Consider the following 14,905-nt stretch of genomic DNA (forward strand, 5'->3'; position numbering starts at 1 on the left):
TCCTCTTCATGGTGTATACACACACCTAGAAACTAGTATTTCCATGATCACATACATACTCTGAAGCCAGCTCATGTTCACACACAGAACACAATATGGAAAGCAAAAAATATGGGCGGGGTCACCGACACAACTTTAAAAGCTGCTCTGTACAGGGAGATGACAATGTTCAAGTGAACTATGAGACTTAAGGAGAACTGAGAATCTGTGCAGCTGATAATGTCAGTCACAAATACAGTCTCGGATTAATCCACATATTTTGGATGGTTAATAGACTGGGTTTTAGTCGTACATTTCCACGACAAAGAGGAAGCGTTTGGTGCCCAAAGTAAAGCCTTGCAGTTTATTCTGCCCTTGTTCAGATGAAACTTAATTTATTGGCACGTATTTTCTTCTCAGTTTCCCAGTCAATAGAAGATTTGAACTGTTGCCTCCGTGAGTTATTCAGGCTCCAAAAGGCCTGGAGCCTGACAGTGTGCAGAGCTCCTCTGGGCCCTGCAGTTATTTTTTGTTTGTCTGGCAGCCGAGTATCAGCCCCTGGATGTGCACACACTTGGTCCATCCTCTTGTAGAGTTATTCACGACAGTTACAGGAGCAGAGTTTGTGTCCCTTTCCTGTCCTCCAGGGTGACGAATGGAAAAGGCTTATGCCATCATATCAAAGTCGTCCCTCTGCAAAATAAACGCAGTGCTTATATGACATCAGCTGAAGACACTTGTAGGTTTCATCATAGATGCAAACACAAGTCGGTCATTTGCATTGAAACAAAAGACTTGTAGCGGATGCGAGAGCAGAAAACTCACCTCCTCATTATAATTCATGACATGCTGCTTGATCTTGGAAGAGTCCACCCAAGTGACAAAATCTTCCATATTTCTGGAAAAGGTGTCAGTGTTGCGTTAGTACTTGATCACGGAGACACCTTGCTACATGTATCTATACTGCTATTTCGGTTTCTGCAGAATGGACGTTTGCGGCAGTAAGTGGTTCACCACAAATTATGAGAAGACCAAACAAAATGTGGCCACTGACCTTGTAACGAGGAATGCTGGGTCTGTGACGATGTCTGTGCCAACACGCACATCTGAGACTGAGTCAAGGTCAAAACAATTTCTCCCCTTGGACATAGACAAAACTAACCAATCATTCAAAGGAAATTCAAGACATAAAACTCAACTTCCAAAATACAAACTCTTGCAATAAGGAAGCAATGAAGGATACGTCCTTGTTCGATGAAGGTGATGGCGGTCTTCATGTTCTGAGCCATACGGAGGTTCAGCAGGATGCTCGGCAGCCTCCTCCTGCAGGAGCCACAAAGGTGAAATGAATGACAGAAAACCACAGTAGTGATACATGTTCACAATAAAGGACTCTAAAAATGTGTGTGGGATGATTTACCTGCAGAATGAAGAAGCTGTGACTTTCTCTGTGAGGGACAGATTCTGTTTGGTGGGCAAGAGACCAACACCGTACCTTGTGTGAAGAAACAAGAAGATTATCAGTTTGTTATTGTGTTTTCAAACAGATAAACCAAGACTGCCCCAAACAGCAAAGGAAAACAAACACCACTGTGTGTCTGCACAGGAGCCTGTTCCATGAAGCAGCATTGGTGATCCAGGATGACCGCATCATGAAGCTGGTTATCAACTGGATATTTCAACTGGGTTTCTCAGTTCATGGTGATCTCCACTGAGCTATCTTCTTGTTACAGGAAAACCAAAGTTAAAGAGATCTGGGCCTTAAAAGGGGATGGATAACCGGCTTTGTTTTGCTTCGTGATTCAGGCGCCAGGTGTTGACTGAAAGCTTATAAGAGAGATGATTTTGACCGAGAAACTCACAGTTTTTCTAGCAGGTGGTGTGTGCTCTGAGCTCTGAAGCCATCCTTCTCGTCCAGGTCTCTGATTTTCTTGGCGAGATCTCTGATGTTACGACTCAGCTTGTTGTACCTAAAACAGAGGACAAATTTAAAAAAGGTTCTGTACACTACTATACAAATGAACGTCTCTACTATTCACTGGTCAGCTGCTTCACTTAAAACAAACAGAATGTGTTCACTCAAATTATACAATTTCAAAAGGTTTGGGGGTTATAAGCTCTGATATCTGGTCCTGGGACATTTCATGTGGTTTTACGTGCTGAGCATGTGAAATAAGAAGATACACATTTGTGTTTTGAGTTTCAACCTCGCTATTCCGGCTACATTTGGTTTGACTTAAACTCTAAATAGACACATTTAATGTGTTATTACGGTTGTCTCGGCCTTCACACACATTAGGTTTACTGCAGCCTCTTCACGCACACACGTCGTTGCTTACTTGGTGTAGTCCTCCCTCTTCTCGATGTGGTACTTCCGCAACACTTTGACCTCGTGCAAGTTGTTGTCCACCTCCCAGTTGATGAAGTCAACCTTCTTCAACAACTTCTGTTCATGGTGCTTTAATTTACGAACCATTTTGTAAAAAAAACTTCCGCTGGCTCAATACAATATATTTACAAGATGCTCGCTCCCACTAAGCAGCAGGCTGAAGAGGAAACACGTGTCCTTCTTCTTCTTCTTCTTCTTCTTCTTCTTCTTCGACCGTTCGAAGTCGTACGTCGAGTCACCGCGCGCTGCAGCGCCACCTACCGCCGCTCAACCACATTGATTTAAAACGTTACATCCACATATTCACAGCGGTTTCAGTCTTTATCCACCAATAAAAAGGTGGTAGGAGCAGGCTTTCACAAATTCAAAGTCCAACTATTATATACATTACTCTTTTTTTTGTTTGTTTTGTTGGATGCGTAATTTACCCAGCTGAATAAAATAATATATTATGTACCTCCATAAACCTCGACGACATCAAATCATATCACTCCCAATACATCAGTCTTACTGCTCAATGAAACCTAAAGAAACCCATGTAAGACGCTCACAGAAACCCGTTCTTGATACAGCCTCTGAGCTGCTACTTTGATTCACTGGTTGGCTTGACTAGATATACATTTTTGGTTAGGATATGTTATACATTATTATTTTTGTTCTGATAAGGATTGCTTTGATTATCTGTTATATTGTTTTCCTTTTCATTTTTGATCAAGTTTTTGATCAAGTACTTCGTTAAAAAAAAAAGAGAAAAGTAACTTTTTTCTCCATAAGGAGTCGCTAAAGGTTTGGTGTATGGTCGGTAGTCGACTTGTCGATTCGTTCCTTCAGAACAGAGACAGACTCAGTCCGGGCTGGAGGCGAGAGACTCGGGGTTTACTGCAACATTTTCCAGTTTACAGCTGTGAGATAGTTTTCTGTGTTTTGGCCATAGTTTGGTTCACATAGGGGTCGGATTAACTTTTTGAGTGTTATAATACGAGCATAGAGGAGCAAAAAGGAGAAGACTATCCAGCGAGTGAGTGTCGGACACTTTCATCCACGTCCTTATTACCTGAGGTCCAGTCCAACAGGTAAATTATTATTGTATGATGGAGTTTGAGAAGGAGATCTTTTTGTCTTTATTTTAATCTGTAGCCTGTGTCCTTTCAGGGACAGTTTGTTCAAACGCACTTATCATCAATAGAAAGCTATAATAACCATCAGATGAGCCTTTAATTAGAGGGTACCTGATTTCATTCACTCACTCACTTCTCTCCTTATCCCTTTTTCTTCTGCCGGATCCACATCCTGGTGAATTTGTGATTGTAAATATGTGTTCAAGTCAAACAAATGAGTGGGTGTTTGCAAGGGATGGCGCTCAGCTGAATAACTTGTTATCCTTCATATCTAAGACTAGTATAACCTGCATGAGCTGACCTACATGAGCTGTGCTCATAGTTTCAAATGTCCCAAAGAGCAGACCTTGGTGGACGTCCCACCCTCACCAGAGCCACCAGGGACATAGATGTCTTTGACTTGAGTTTACGACATATCTGTTTTCTATGTTATCTGACATCTGATATAAATGTAATTTTTAAAAGAGTATTGTGTGGCTACATTTCCACATTGATCTGACTCCCAGGCCTGACACTTACAGGAAACCTGGTTTGTGAAGACACTGCCATACTTTTGGCTATTCAGAGGCCAATGCCATGCAATTCATTTGTGACGGGAGAATAATATATCAGAACAAAAGTTTTAATGAATGCCGTCTTGCTTATAGAGCAACAGCTCCATTAGTTCTCTTCTGACGTGTTTCCCTGTGTAACTGATTGGTCCTGAGCCTGCCAGTGCTTCAATGTGATCAAAGTTGCAGACTATTAGACGCTTATAGTGTTGTCCATCTTGTGATGGAGAAGATAATTACATACCTCTGTTTCAGGAAATTACTGTACCGGGCATTCATGGGAATGTCCTTGGTTCAGTAACTGCAGCTGTCCATTAAACTCTGAAATGTAGTGGAGTAGAAGAATAAAATAATATAGATATTATTCAAATACAATATCTGTTTTACTGGAGATGTAGATCCTGCTTCAAATCTACTCTGCACTATACCTTTAGTAATTTCCTCTGGCAACATGCCTGGATGCAGGTCATTTGAAAGATGTGAGTGTGTTGTCCAGAAAGCAACAACAACTGGACTGTTTTCCCATCCGACAGCAGGTAAATATGGGCGTCTCACAAATGACGCCTGACATGTTTGGTATCTATTGAGACTTTGGAAACTCCACAAGAATTAACAAAACAGTCTGTAGGGTGGGTTTGTAACGACCGACCCACCAATAGGATGCTGCATATTAAGAGGTTAAATATTCTTGCAGCTGTCAAGTCAATTTTGGCAAACAATTTCATGAAAAAGTGTGAAGATCCTTGCATAGCTGCAAATGAAAGGTAATAGTGTTCTTAAAATGTTTTTAGAAAGAGAGAGAGAGTAGTGTTTGTTTGGTGTGTGTAGAAGGACACACACACACGCACACACACACACACACACACACACACACACACACACACACAAACACACACACACACACACATACAGACATAGACCCACACCAACAGAGAAGGATTGTGTAGCCGTGCCCCTTCGCTCAGCAGAGCTGCTAAATAGAGAGGTCAGTGTGTTAAACGCACCACACTGTCAACACTTCTTTGGCTCTCGTGGCTCTTTCTACCAAAGGATTTACAAACCATAGTAGAATACATACAACCATTGTATGTCATGGCTCAGTGGACTTTATCTGTCAGTAAAAGAGCAAACAGATTTACACAGTCCTTCCTGCGTTATTTTCACCAAATAACTAGTTTGTGTGCTTGAAATAATGAAATGACTGCGGGATTTAACTGCGGAAAGTAAAAAATAGAGTTTTGGTTAGACAGATCCAGGTACACATTAGCTCGAGCAAACCATCTACTATTCAGTTGTACCTGATATAACCCAGGAAAGGTCCCTCAGTTCCTCCCACTTCTTGAAGGGGACTGAAGCAGACCGACTCTAAAAGTGACATCGCCGCAGAAGTTGAGTATGGTGGGCCTCATATTCTGCCTTCCATTTTCTTTTTTATTTAGGGGCATATGGATGATGTGACAAAGACAAGTGGAACTGGCTGTTCAGAGAAAAGTTGCTTCACTCAAGAAATGTAAAGCAAAAGAGTGAAGAATGTCTTCAAGTCTCCCGGACCCCATAGTCTCAAGACTGGTAATAATTACCTCATTACTCTCAACCTAACCTTTAATAACTGAAAGGTTATGAATAACAACTAGACTGGACACTTGGCAGCGTGCTTTGTAGAGATACAAAATGTTTTAGTAAAAATGACATCAAAATTCAAAAGATAACTATTATGTTGTAGATTACTATGTTGTGTTTCTGTCTCTCTCTCTCTCTCTCTGTCGGTGTGTGTGTGTGTGTGTGTGTGTGTGTGTGTGTGTGTGTGTGTGTGTCAATGATGAAAGAAGTATTCAGACCCTTTACTTAAGTAAAAGTACAACAGCAACAATGTCAAAATACTCCATTACAAGTAAAAGTCTTGCATTCATCATCGTAAAAAGGTTTAAGTACAATCAGTAAAAAGTATTTATTTATTTAAACATATTCATTTCTGCAGAAGTAGCCCCAGTGATTGATATAGGCTATTATTACATCATTAGATTATTGATAGTGATGCAATAATGTGTTCTGCTATAAAACAATAGTATTTGTTTGTTGTACTTTTGTCTCATCTCTCTCTTTACTTTTTTCCGTGAAATATTGTATTATTTTACCTCTGTAAAATATAGGCTACTTCTGTACTTTTACATGGGTAGGATCGGTAATATAGGACTCGGTGTATTCGAGTATTTTTACACTGCGGTATTGGTCATTTTATTCAACTAAAGTATCTGAGTACATCTTCCACCCCCTGACTGTTACACCAGTGATAGTATTATCAAATGTTATTAAGAAGACCCATGTAAAATAGTAACTATGAATACTTATAGAGAGTACTTCTGCGAATCACAGCCAGTTTTTGCTCTTAGTACATTTTTATGAGATACTAAAATATCATTCAACTGTATTGCCTCAGAGGACATATTCTATTAATATATTAAAACAGGCAGAACTAACTAACAATGAGTCTATCACCAACCAGATAAGAATATGAATATAACAGAAAAAAAATGTGTTTCATTAAAATTTGGTATGAAGATAAAAATAAGGCTGTGTAATTTTTTAGGAAACTGCTGGTCAATAAGCTTCACTAATGATTCATCAATCCCTCCCTCCTTCCTGAATTTCTTTCTGTTGTTGGAGGCCAGTCTTCCATACCTAGTAAAGAGAAGATGACAGCTGTTTTGTACTTTGAGTTGTACTGTAAAATATCAGTTTTTCCCCCTTGACCCCATAATTCTTATTTCTGGTCTGATGCTTGTTTAACGTGCTTCAGGTCTACAGGCCGGTCACAGGAATGCCCTGCACTGCCTCAGGCTCCACTTTCTGTCAAACTACTGACCAGCATTCCTGATTGTTCCTCACTCACTCACTCTCTCTCCTATCTCAGACTCCTCAGAGACACTCTCCACTATTCTCTTGTGCTTTTCACTTTCATGCTCCCTATATAGTTTGTTCTTAATATGTGTGACAGATTTCAGCAGAAGCCAGTTTCTTGCTCAAGGGCTTACATACACTCTCAATTAGTCCCTGAGAAGGAGCTGCAGGGGAATTCCTAATTTCTCTGACTGAACCAGACTCACTCATTCTTCCTTTTTTTTTTGTCCATTCCAAAGACTCCTAAGTTGTCTACTAACTCTGGCACAGAGTCCTCCACGATGCTGTTGTCCTCGCCACACTCCTCCAGGCTGAAGTATCTGTCTCTGGGGGTGCTGGTGTTGCAGACCACCTCGCTGGTGCTGACCATGCGCTACTCCCGCACCCTGAAGGAAGATGGCCCCCGTTACCTGGCCTCCTCCGCTGTGGTGTCAGCCGAGCTGCTCAAAATCCTCGTCTGCACCATCCTCGTCTTCAAGGAGAACAGTGAGTTGGAAGAGTGGGAAGGGGGACAGCATGCTTTTCTCAGTTTCTCTCTCTCTTATTAGTCTATTTGTAGGCTCTACAGGGCACAACATCTCATATAAATGTCCTCCAATCTTTCTCTTAATACCAGGCTGACTCTCAGATCCTTTCTGTCTCTTCTCACTGTCTCTTCAGTCCATGGGTGGTCCCTTGATTAAATTACTGACAACCCACTCTCTGTCTCTGCCAGATTTCAGCATGCGACTGCTGAAGGAGGAGATTGTGAACAAACCTGTGGAGACCATGAAGTTGGCCATTCCTGCAGGGATCTACACTCTGCAGAACAATCTGCTCTATGTTGCCTTGTCCAACCTGGACGCAGCCACCTATCAGGTAGCACATGGTTCAAGTTCATTCTGTGTGTGTGTGTGTGTGTGTGTGTGTGTGTGTGTGTGTGTGTGTGTGTGTGTGTGTGTGTGTGTGTGTGTGTGTGTGTGTGTGTGTGTGTGTGCGTGTGTGTGTGTTTTACTGGTTTCCATAAGGTTTGGTATTTTCCTTACTGTGTAGCCATGCATTTACAGAGCTTGGTATGTGTCAGGGGGAAATGTTTAAAAAAAAGAAGTTTTTTTACATAAATCCTTTAACATATTTTCTCACTTATTCTTGTGTGTGGTGGCAATTTTCGTAAAATAAAGAACAAAGTCTACTTTTGTCTTTCTGTAAGTGTAATTCAAGCATCGGCAACCAAATTCACAGCACAGTCCATCACAGCTTTAGCACAAGGGATCACACAACATGTCAAGGCTGATGTTGACAGAGGTGTCAATAGTTTCATCTATGTGGCTTTCCATCCACATGCTGTCAGTTAGGACCACAAGCCGCAGGTCATTAAGGTGTGAAACAATACGAGTCATGTTATCTGAATGTAGGTGCAGCAGTCCGTTCCAATGATGCAACAAACTGCTCCTTGGCTGGCTTACATCATGTCCATCGCCATTCTGTGATGCAGCTGGGGAGAGGGCAGAGAAACCAGTTGATTGTCATATCTGCATGAAGTTGTCTTTCCGCCGTCCCATGTCAAGCCACATGTGGCTGTTTGTTGACATGGCGATATCCCCAGGACATTGTCTTGATGTAGAGCACTTCCTGGTGAAACAGACAGGACCAACTTGGCTTGTGGGGTTCGTTGTTGTGATGACAGGCTGATTCATTCCATGCTTTGTCACTTCAGTCATGTTCCAAAATCTTGCAGTGGAACACCCCTTAATTTACCATGCTGATGCTGCACAATTTGATATCCTCAGTCATGTTGTCGCGACAGTGACAATAATTTTGAATCTTCTTGAGTCACTCTTTTTTTATGTTCAGATTCTCTATTAGTGGCCAGCCCCTGTTTACCGCTAAACATATGTATGTACACATAAAGCAAACAGGCGTCTTTGTTACTCTCTGAATTTCTCTTACCAGAAAATTCCACGCCACCTGGTTCACTGGGTCACAGTGGTGACCGGGCTCCGGTCTTCAGGCTTCAGGCCCACACTTCTACATCCTCTTTGACGTGGAGGTTGAGGTTTAGAGTCCCAGACTAGCTGTGCATGGTCTCTCCACCTTCAGCGCTGAGTCCCAGATGTCTTCTCACATGAAGGATCCTGCCACCAACGGCACATTTGTGGTGGCACTTTCCGTCAAATATAGAACAAAGTCAACTTTTGTCTTTCTGTAAGTTTAATTCAAGCGTCTGCAGACGGACTCACAGCACAGTCAACTCAATGAGCAAAGGACAGAGGAGAAGCCAGTGGGTTGTACTCCAGAGACTGCTGAGTACACATTATCTTCCTGGTACAAAAACAGCATCTCATAGAACAATAAAGACCATCTTATCTTCTTCTGTCCTTATCATTGCATATGGCACTACAGCTTGCTGTTTGGAGAGACATAAAGTCTCTCTTTAAAGACATAAAATCCTAAAATTTCCATTACACGTGTTAATTATACTTTTTTTGTTCCATCAGTTGGTACCCGACATTGCTTAGTGGTGTGTTTGTGTTGCGCTCCACACAGGTCACGTACCAGCTGAAGATCCTCACAACAGCACTGTTTTCTGTCTCCATGCTGGGGAAGAGGTTGGGCCTCTACCAGTGGCTCTCCCTGCTCTTCCTGATGGGAGGAGTCACTCTCGTGCAGGTACCAGCAGACACTGAGCCTGCAAATTCCCTGAGCAATTTACATAATGCACTGGTGTATCTGCTCCATGAATGTGGAATATGACTATATTGACTCATCAGATGTTTTAGTCCTAAATTAGTTACCCTAATTGACAGATGTTTCATCTGTGCTTGTCCCTGCATGTGATGATCAGTGTTGTCACCTCCACAGTGGCCCACAGAGTCTGAAGGTGACACTGAGCAGCTGGTCCTGTCGGCCGGCTCCCAGTTTGTGGGACTGATGGCTGTGCTGATGGCCTGTGTGTCCAGTGGCTTCGCTGGAGTTTACTTTGAGAAAATCCTCAAGGAGACTAAACAGAGTGTGTGGGTCCGTAACATACAGCTGGGTGAGTAACTATGACCTCTGTTTGTCTGGTTCGATGAGACAATATGTGTTGAGTTAATAATGGTGTGTGTGTGTGTGTGTAAGATCGATAAACTAGAATAAGACTTATATAAGATAACCCATCCTCCTCTCACTCTCAGACAAGTTCATGTTCTGTGTGTCACAAACATGAACTGGAATAAAGTGTCATTGTTTTCCAAATGACTATCTCATAGTCTAACAAAATAGTTTCTGAAAAAAAACAAAACATTAAATAAACACTGTTTGTAGACACATCTAATAGTGGCACACTCCATTGCCACTTTCATAAACAAGAAACAACTTTCAGGTGGTTGATTCGTTTAGTGGTCACTCATCAATAGAACATTGCTAAATATAGGGGAAAAAAGCAAATGCAATAGTTAACTTTATCTCAAAACCTAAAGTTGATGTATGTTAATTAAATATTCTCAGGTCAGGAAGGGAATTTGGTTACATTTTAAATTATAGGAGAATCTTTGCAATGTCTGATATGATTTCAGAATCAGAATCAGAAACCGTTTATTGCCAGGAATGTTTACACAAACGAGGAATTTTGCTAGGCGGAAGGTGCATACATTAGACGAGACAAACAACAATCAACAGTCAACGACAACAACAGTGCAATGATATTTAAATCAAGTATAAGATAAAGTGCTCAGACAAACAGATAACGTTAATGTAAGTGTATGTTAAAGTGACATGTGTGTTTAATTTAAAAAGTGTATGTTAAGTGGCATGAGTGTTTAAATATGAAGTGTGCAGTGGAGTGACCGGTGAGAAGAAAGAAAAGAAAGAAAAATAGTCCTGGGGGTGACCGAATCAGTCAGTGGGGGACCCGGGCTCTGTTGATGTGCCCGACTGCCGACGGGAAAAAACTGTTGGTGTGGCGTGAGGTCTTGGTCCTGATGGACCTCAACCTCCTGCCAGAGGGAAGGGACTCAAACAGGTTGTGTCCAGGGTGAGAGGGGTCAGCTACGATCTTTCTAGCTCGCTTAATTTATGATACATTTAGTAAGAGCGGGAATCAGATTATCCTTTGAGAGGAGATGCTCTGAAAAAATAAAAGAAAACGGTCACTCTCTCTCCCGCTGTAAAATGACCGGTTAATTTGACTTTTATGACCGAACAGGCTGGAGGTTAAAATGTTACAGACAGACTCTATTTTCCTCTTTTTCTTCTTCTGTTGAAACTTAGAGTTTTCCAGGGATGTTTTAATTCTCCAGTCCTGGAGTTTGCATCGCTCTGTTTCCATAAAGAAAAAAGCCAATGGGGGTTTTCCATTGGATTTTAGAATATTGCAGAAAATAAGCATTGCAGCAAACAAATGTTTATGATACTTACATGTTTTGTTCAGCAAGAAGATCTTCACAAAAGGCAGAAGTAGAAAGCTATATAACGTTAGGCTATAAACAAACTACATCACAGTCGCATAAATCACAAGTACACAAAACGAGGCTGTGAAGGCGGACTAGTCGGCATGATGACATTTTGTAGTCTCATGCAGCCACTTGTTAGCAATCACCTTTTTCAGAGAGCGGTTTTACTGACGTATTTTAAACATAGCACAAAACTTGTAAAACTCTTAAGCTTGTGTTAACCACAAACATTATTTCAGGCATCTAATCAAAAAATCCACTAACTTCCAGACGGGCGAATCAGAAGTGCAAAAATTATAACTAATTTCCTGGTTTCAGAACTCATTCTGGCAGCACTCTGTTCATTCAATGGGCATTAGACATACAAATCCAGAAACAAAGCAATCAGTTTATGTGCAATGTATGTATAGACTGTTGAGAAAATAACAGCATTTGTTTGTGGATTTCTCCATATGCTGTGCTTGTGTTACAACAATGTGATGATGCACCTGTCAACCTTGACGAAACTATTACATTCTCTTCGGTATGCTTATGTGTGTGTGTGTGTGTGTGTGTGTGTGTGTGTGTGTGTGTGTGTGTGTGTGTGTGTGTGTGTGTGTGTGTGTGTGTGTGTGTGTGTGTGTGTGTGCGTGTGTGTGTGTTTGTGTGTGTGTGGATCTTAAACTAAATGTTACACTTTATTGAACCGTTAAGCAGCTTTAGCTGTATCCTCAAATACAGTAGCGGCAGTTAGGTGTCATGAAACAACTTCTTCAGACAACAATCTGATTAAAGATGAGAATAACTTGTCCTAAACTCTTGCTAAAGAAATGGTACTCTCCCATCATGCTTGATTTTTCCTTAATGTTTCCTGTCCAAGATCAGTTGAAACGCCTCTATACCTTGTAGGTTCAACCAAAACCTGACCTCACTTTCTCTCCTTGTCTCCTTCAGGTTTATTTGGCTTAGTGTTTGGCTCCGTAGGAATGATAGTGTATGACGGCAAGAGGGTCAGAGAGTTGGGCATGTTTCAGGGCTACACCACCGTCACCTGCACAGTTGTTGCTTTGCAGGTTTGATCACTATGTTTCTCTTCAATCTCACATTTGTCAAATTGTCATTAAAATGCATTTGGTGTACACAATCAGAATCACAATCACTGTCTTCATGTTTTTTTCTAACTGTCTGCAGGCTCTGGGCGGGTTGGTCGTAGCGGTGGTCATTAAATATGCAGACAACATCCTCAAAGGATTTGCCACCTCTTTGTCCATCATCGTGTCAACACTTGTTTCATATTTCCTGTTGGAGGACTTTAATCCTACAGGGTAAACATATACAGGCTCATCAACACCCCCACAAGGCTTAATTTTGGTTTGCAAATAATTACTCATGACTAATAATTAGCCCACTATATTTTTGCCATGCTAGTTAGCTGCACGGATTTATGGATGGCAATGTCAGTCTGTTGGTCAGTCCACCACTTCGGTCCAGAATGCATTATTTCAACAACTATTGAATTGAACTTTTGAACAGACTCTCTGTGTTGTATACCACTGACTTCCATCATGACCCCCTGACATTAGCCTCTTGCGTCACTATGCAGTTGACGTTTGTGGTTTTAAAGTAAAGATGGTGAGAATTGTAATAATTATGGTGATCCTCGGAATTTTAATCTAGCCCAGCAGTAGGTTAAAGTTTAAATTCTCCAATACTCTGGTTTATGACTAGATAGCTGTAAAGCCTTAGCTCTACTTTGCGTCTTTGTGTAATCTTAGTTTAGCATGCTAAGATTGTCAACATGGAAAACATAATACCTGCTAAACATTAGGACATGTACATCATGTAGGCATTGTCATTGTGAACGTTAGCATGCTGTCAGTAACATCAAGTTAAAAGTGTTACTTGTTTACATGACATGAGTTGAGTACACAGTTGTTGGTTTACTGAATTCACTTTTTAATGCCTCTTTATTTTCTCTCTTTTGTTCCATGTCCATGCCTTTCTCAGGGTATTTTTCCTTGGGGCTGTACTGGTTATTGCTGCCACATTTCTCTACAGCAACAAGCGCAAACCGGCCAGTGGCAGCGCCATCAAAGTATAAACAGAGACCTCTGTCATGTGTGCTACAAGACAGAAGTGACGACACACACACGACAGAGACCTGAGTAGGACTCAACAAAGTGATATAACCTGTTACTGTCATCAAAATGCTGCTATGCACAAAAGATGGGCGTCAATAATATACACTGGTCCTTTGTACATGAATTTTTTAAAGGTTCTTCTCTTCAAATACGAACAGGAGTACAGTGGAGCTAACTTTCCATTACACCAGATTGTTGCAGTAAAACTCACATTCTGTATGACTGCTTTCTCTAAATGTAATGTACAGGTACCAGGAGGAGATTATGATGAAACGGCATTGTGGATATTTGGAAGACATTATTATTTTATAGTTCAATATACTGTATGTTTAATTATGTGTGATGGGATTTGGGGAAAGGAGTGTATTTACTTAACAAAAAAGGCAGCCTATTGATGGTGCTGACAGCGCCTGCCTTAAAGAGAGGAAACTCCTCAACAGAGCTTCCATCTAGTGGTGGATTACCTTTGGTCAGAGATGCTGAATGTCCTTTTTTATATGAGATGAGATGGGATATGACCGCTTTGACCTTGCTGCTCACAGTCTGAGTATTTATATCAGAAGCACTCATTCTGCTGTTATTTAAATGCAAAACAGGTCTTTATGTTAAAACAAATGAATACATTAAGGCATATTTCCATGCTGAAGCAACAAGCTCTGTCTTGATCTTTTTTTCTTACTTCAAAGTGAAATGATTGGATACGTTGGAGCTGTGAGTGTCTATGTGTGCCACTTTCTCCAACACACACGGATGCGTACACACAGAGTGAGGCACACCCATGAATATTTTTGAACTGTTTTTCTTTCAGTTCCAGTTGCAGTGTATTCTGAAAAACCAAACCAGTCTCTATAGCAACAGATGGCTGAATGAGCTTCGACGACACATGTAGACACACTGATTTAATATAACCTATTTTAATCTGTGAGTATTTTACATTTACAACAGCCATTTGTATTCAACAATGACCCTGACAAATAAGAAAGAGATTGAAGCAGATGCACAAAAATATACATCTTTGACCTTCTGGTTTTGTTTACAGTCACAGATAATCTTTGCATAGTTGTGGATTTCAGAGCAAATGAGTGTATTTGGGTGAATGTGGTGAGGTGGACAGACGGGAGAAAACAAGCAGGCAGATTGGGAAGGTGAGACGTGAACCTGGAGAGAAGCACAGATGGAGGATGAGTCATGTGACTCCTGTGCGGAGTGGCAGGCAGGAACTTGGACTTGAGCCACTGGACACGTCATGACACAGGAAACCTTCATCTCGGATTATCTGCGGAACTACTGCACCTCATATTAATGATTTGAGAAGAAACTGAGATTTGACCAATGTTAAATAATGGCACCAATTCAAATCAACCATTTTCAAAATTCAGTCTGGTTTAATTCAACACCAAGGAAACTATTAAGAGTACATTTAGATTCCCTGATTGTA

The 14,905-nt window shown here is 41.1% G+C and overlaps 2 protein-coding genes across 2 annotated transcripts; one reads left to right on the forward strand and one right to left on the reverse strand.

Moving 5' to 3' along the window:
* Positions 1–538: 538 nt before the first annotated feature.
* imp3 (IMP U3 small nucleolar ribonucleoprotein 3) lies at positions 539–2,479 on the reverse strand. The gene is made up of 7 exons (XM_079230962.1): positions 2,319–2,479; positions 1,842–1,949; positions 1,400–1,474; positions 1,223–1,302; positions 1,034–1,085; positions 805–877; positions 539–672 (listed from the first exon to the last, which is right to left on the reverse strand). The coding sequence occupies exons 1-7, from the start codon at positions 2,453–2,455 to the stop codon at positions 646–648; spliced, it is 552 nt and encodes a 183-aa protein (XP_079087088.1). The 5' UTR covers positions 2,456–2,479; the 3' UTR covers positions 539–645.
* Positions 2,480–7,216: 4,737 nt separating this feature from the next.
* On the forward strand, positions 7,217–14,176 carry slc35a3b (solute carrier family 35 member A3b; the record flags this gene model as incomplete). The annotated part of the gene is made up of 7 exons (XM_079229883.1): positions 7,217–7,434; positions 7,658–7,793; positions 9,462–9,584; positions 9,777–9,951; positions 12,281–12,399; positions 12,518–12,651; positions 13,334–14,176. The coding sequence occupies 7 exons, from the start codon at positions 7,217–7,219 to the stop codon at positions 13,425–13,427; spliced, it is 999 nt and encodes a 332-aa protein (XP_079086009.1). The 3' UTR covers positions 13,428–14,176.
* Between the last annotated feature and the right edge of the window lie 729 nt (positions 14,177–14,905).

This window comes from Taurulus bubalis (assembly GCF_910589615.1).
Source record: "Taurulus bubalis genome assembly, chromosome: 1".
Classification (NCBI taxonomy): Eukaryota; Metazoa; Chordata; class Actinopteri; order Perciformes; family Cottidae; genus Taurulus; species Taurulus bubalis.

Bases quoted from the DNA above. Each gene is read 5' to 3' on its own strand.
- imp3 (XM_079230962.1), bottom strand. From the start codon at position 2,455: ATGGTTCGTAAATTAAAGCACCATGAACAGAAGTTGTTGAAGAAGGTT. The intron at 1,086-1,222 runs GTATCCTTCATT...ACTCAGTCTCAG, and splicing joins CACCTTCATCGAACAAGGAC to ATGTGCGTGTTGGCACAGAC. The intron at 878-1,033 runs GTCAGTGGCCAC...CACCTTTTCCAG, and splicing joins CCAGCATTCCTCGTTACAAG to AAATATGGAAGATTTTGTCA.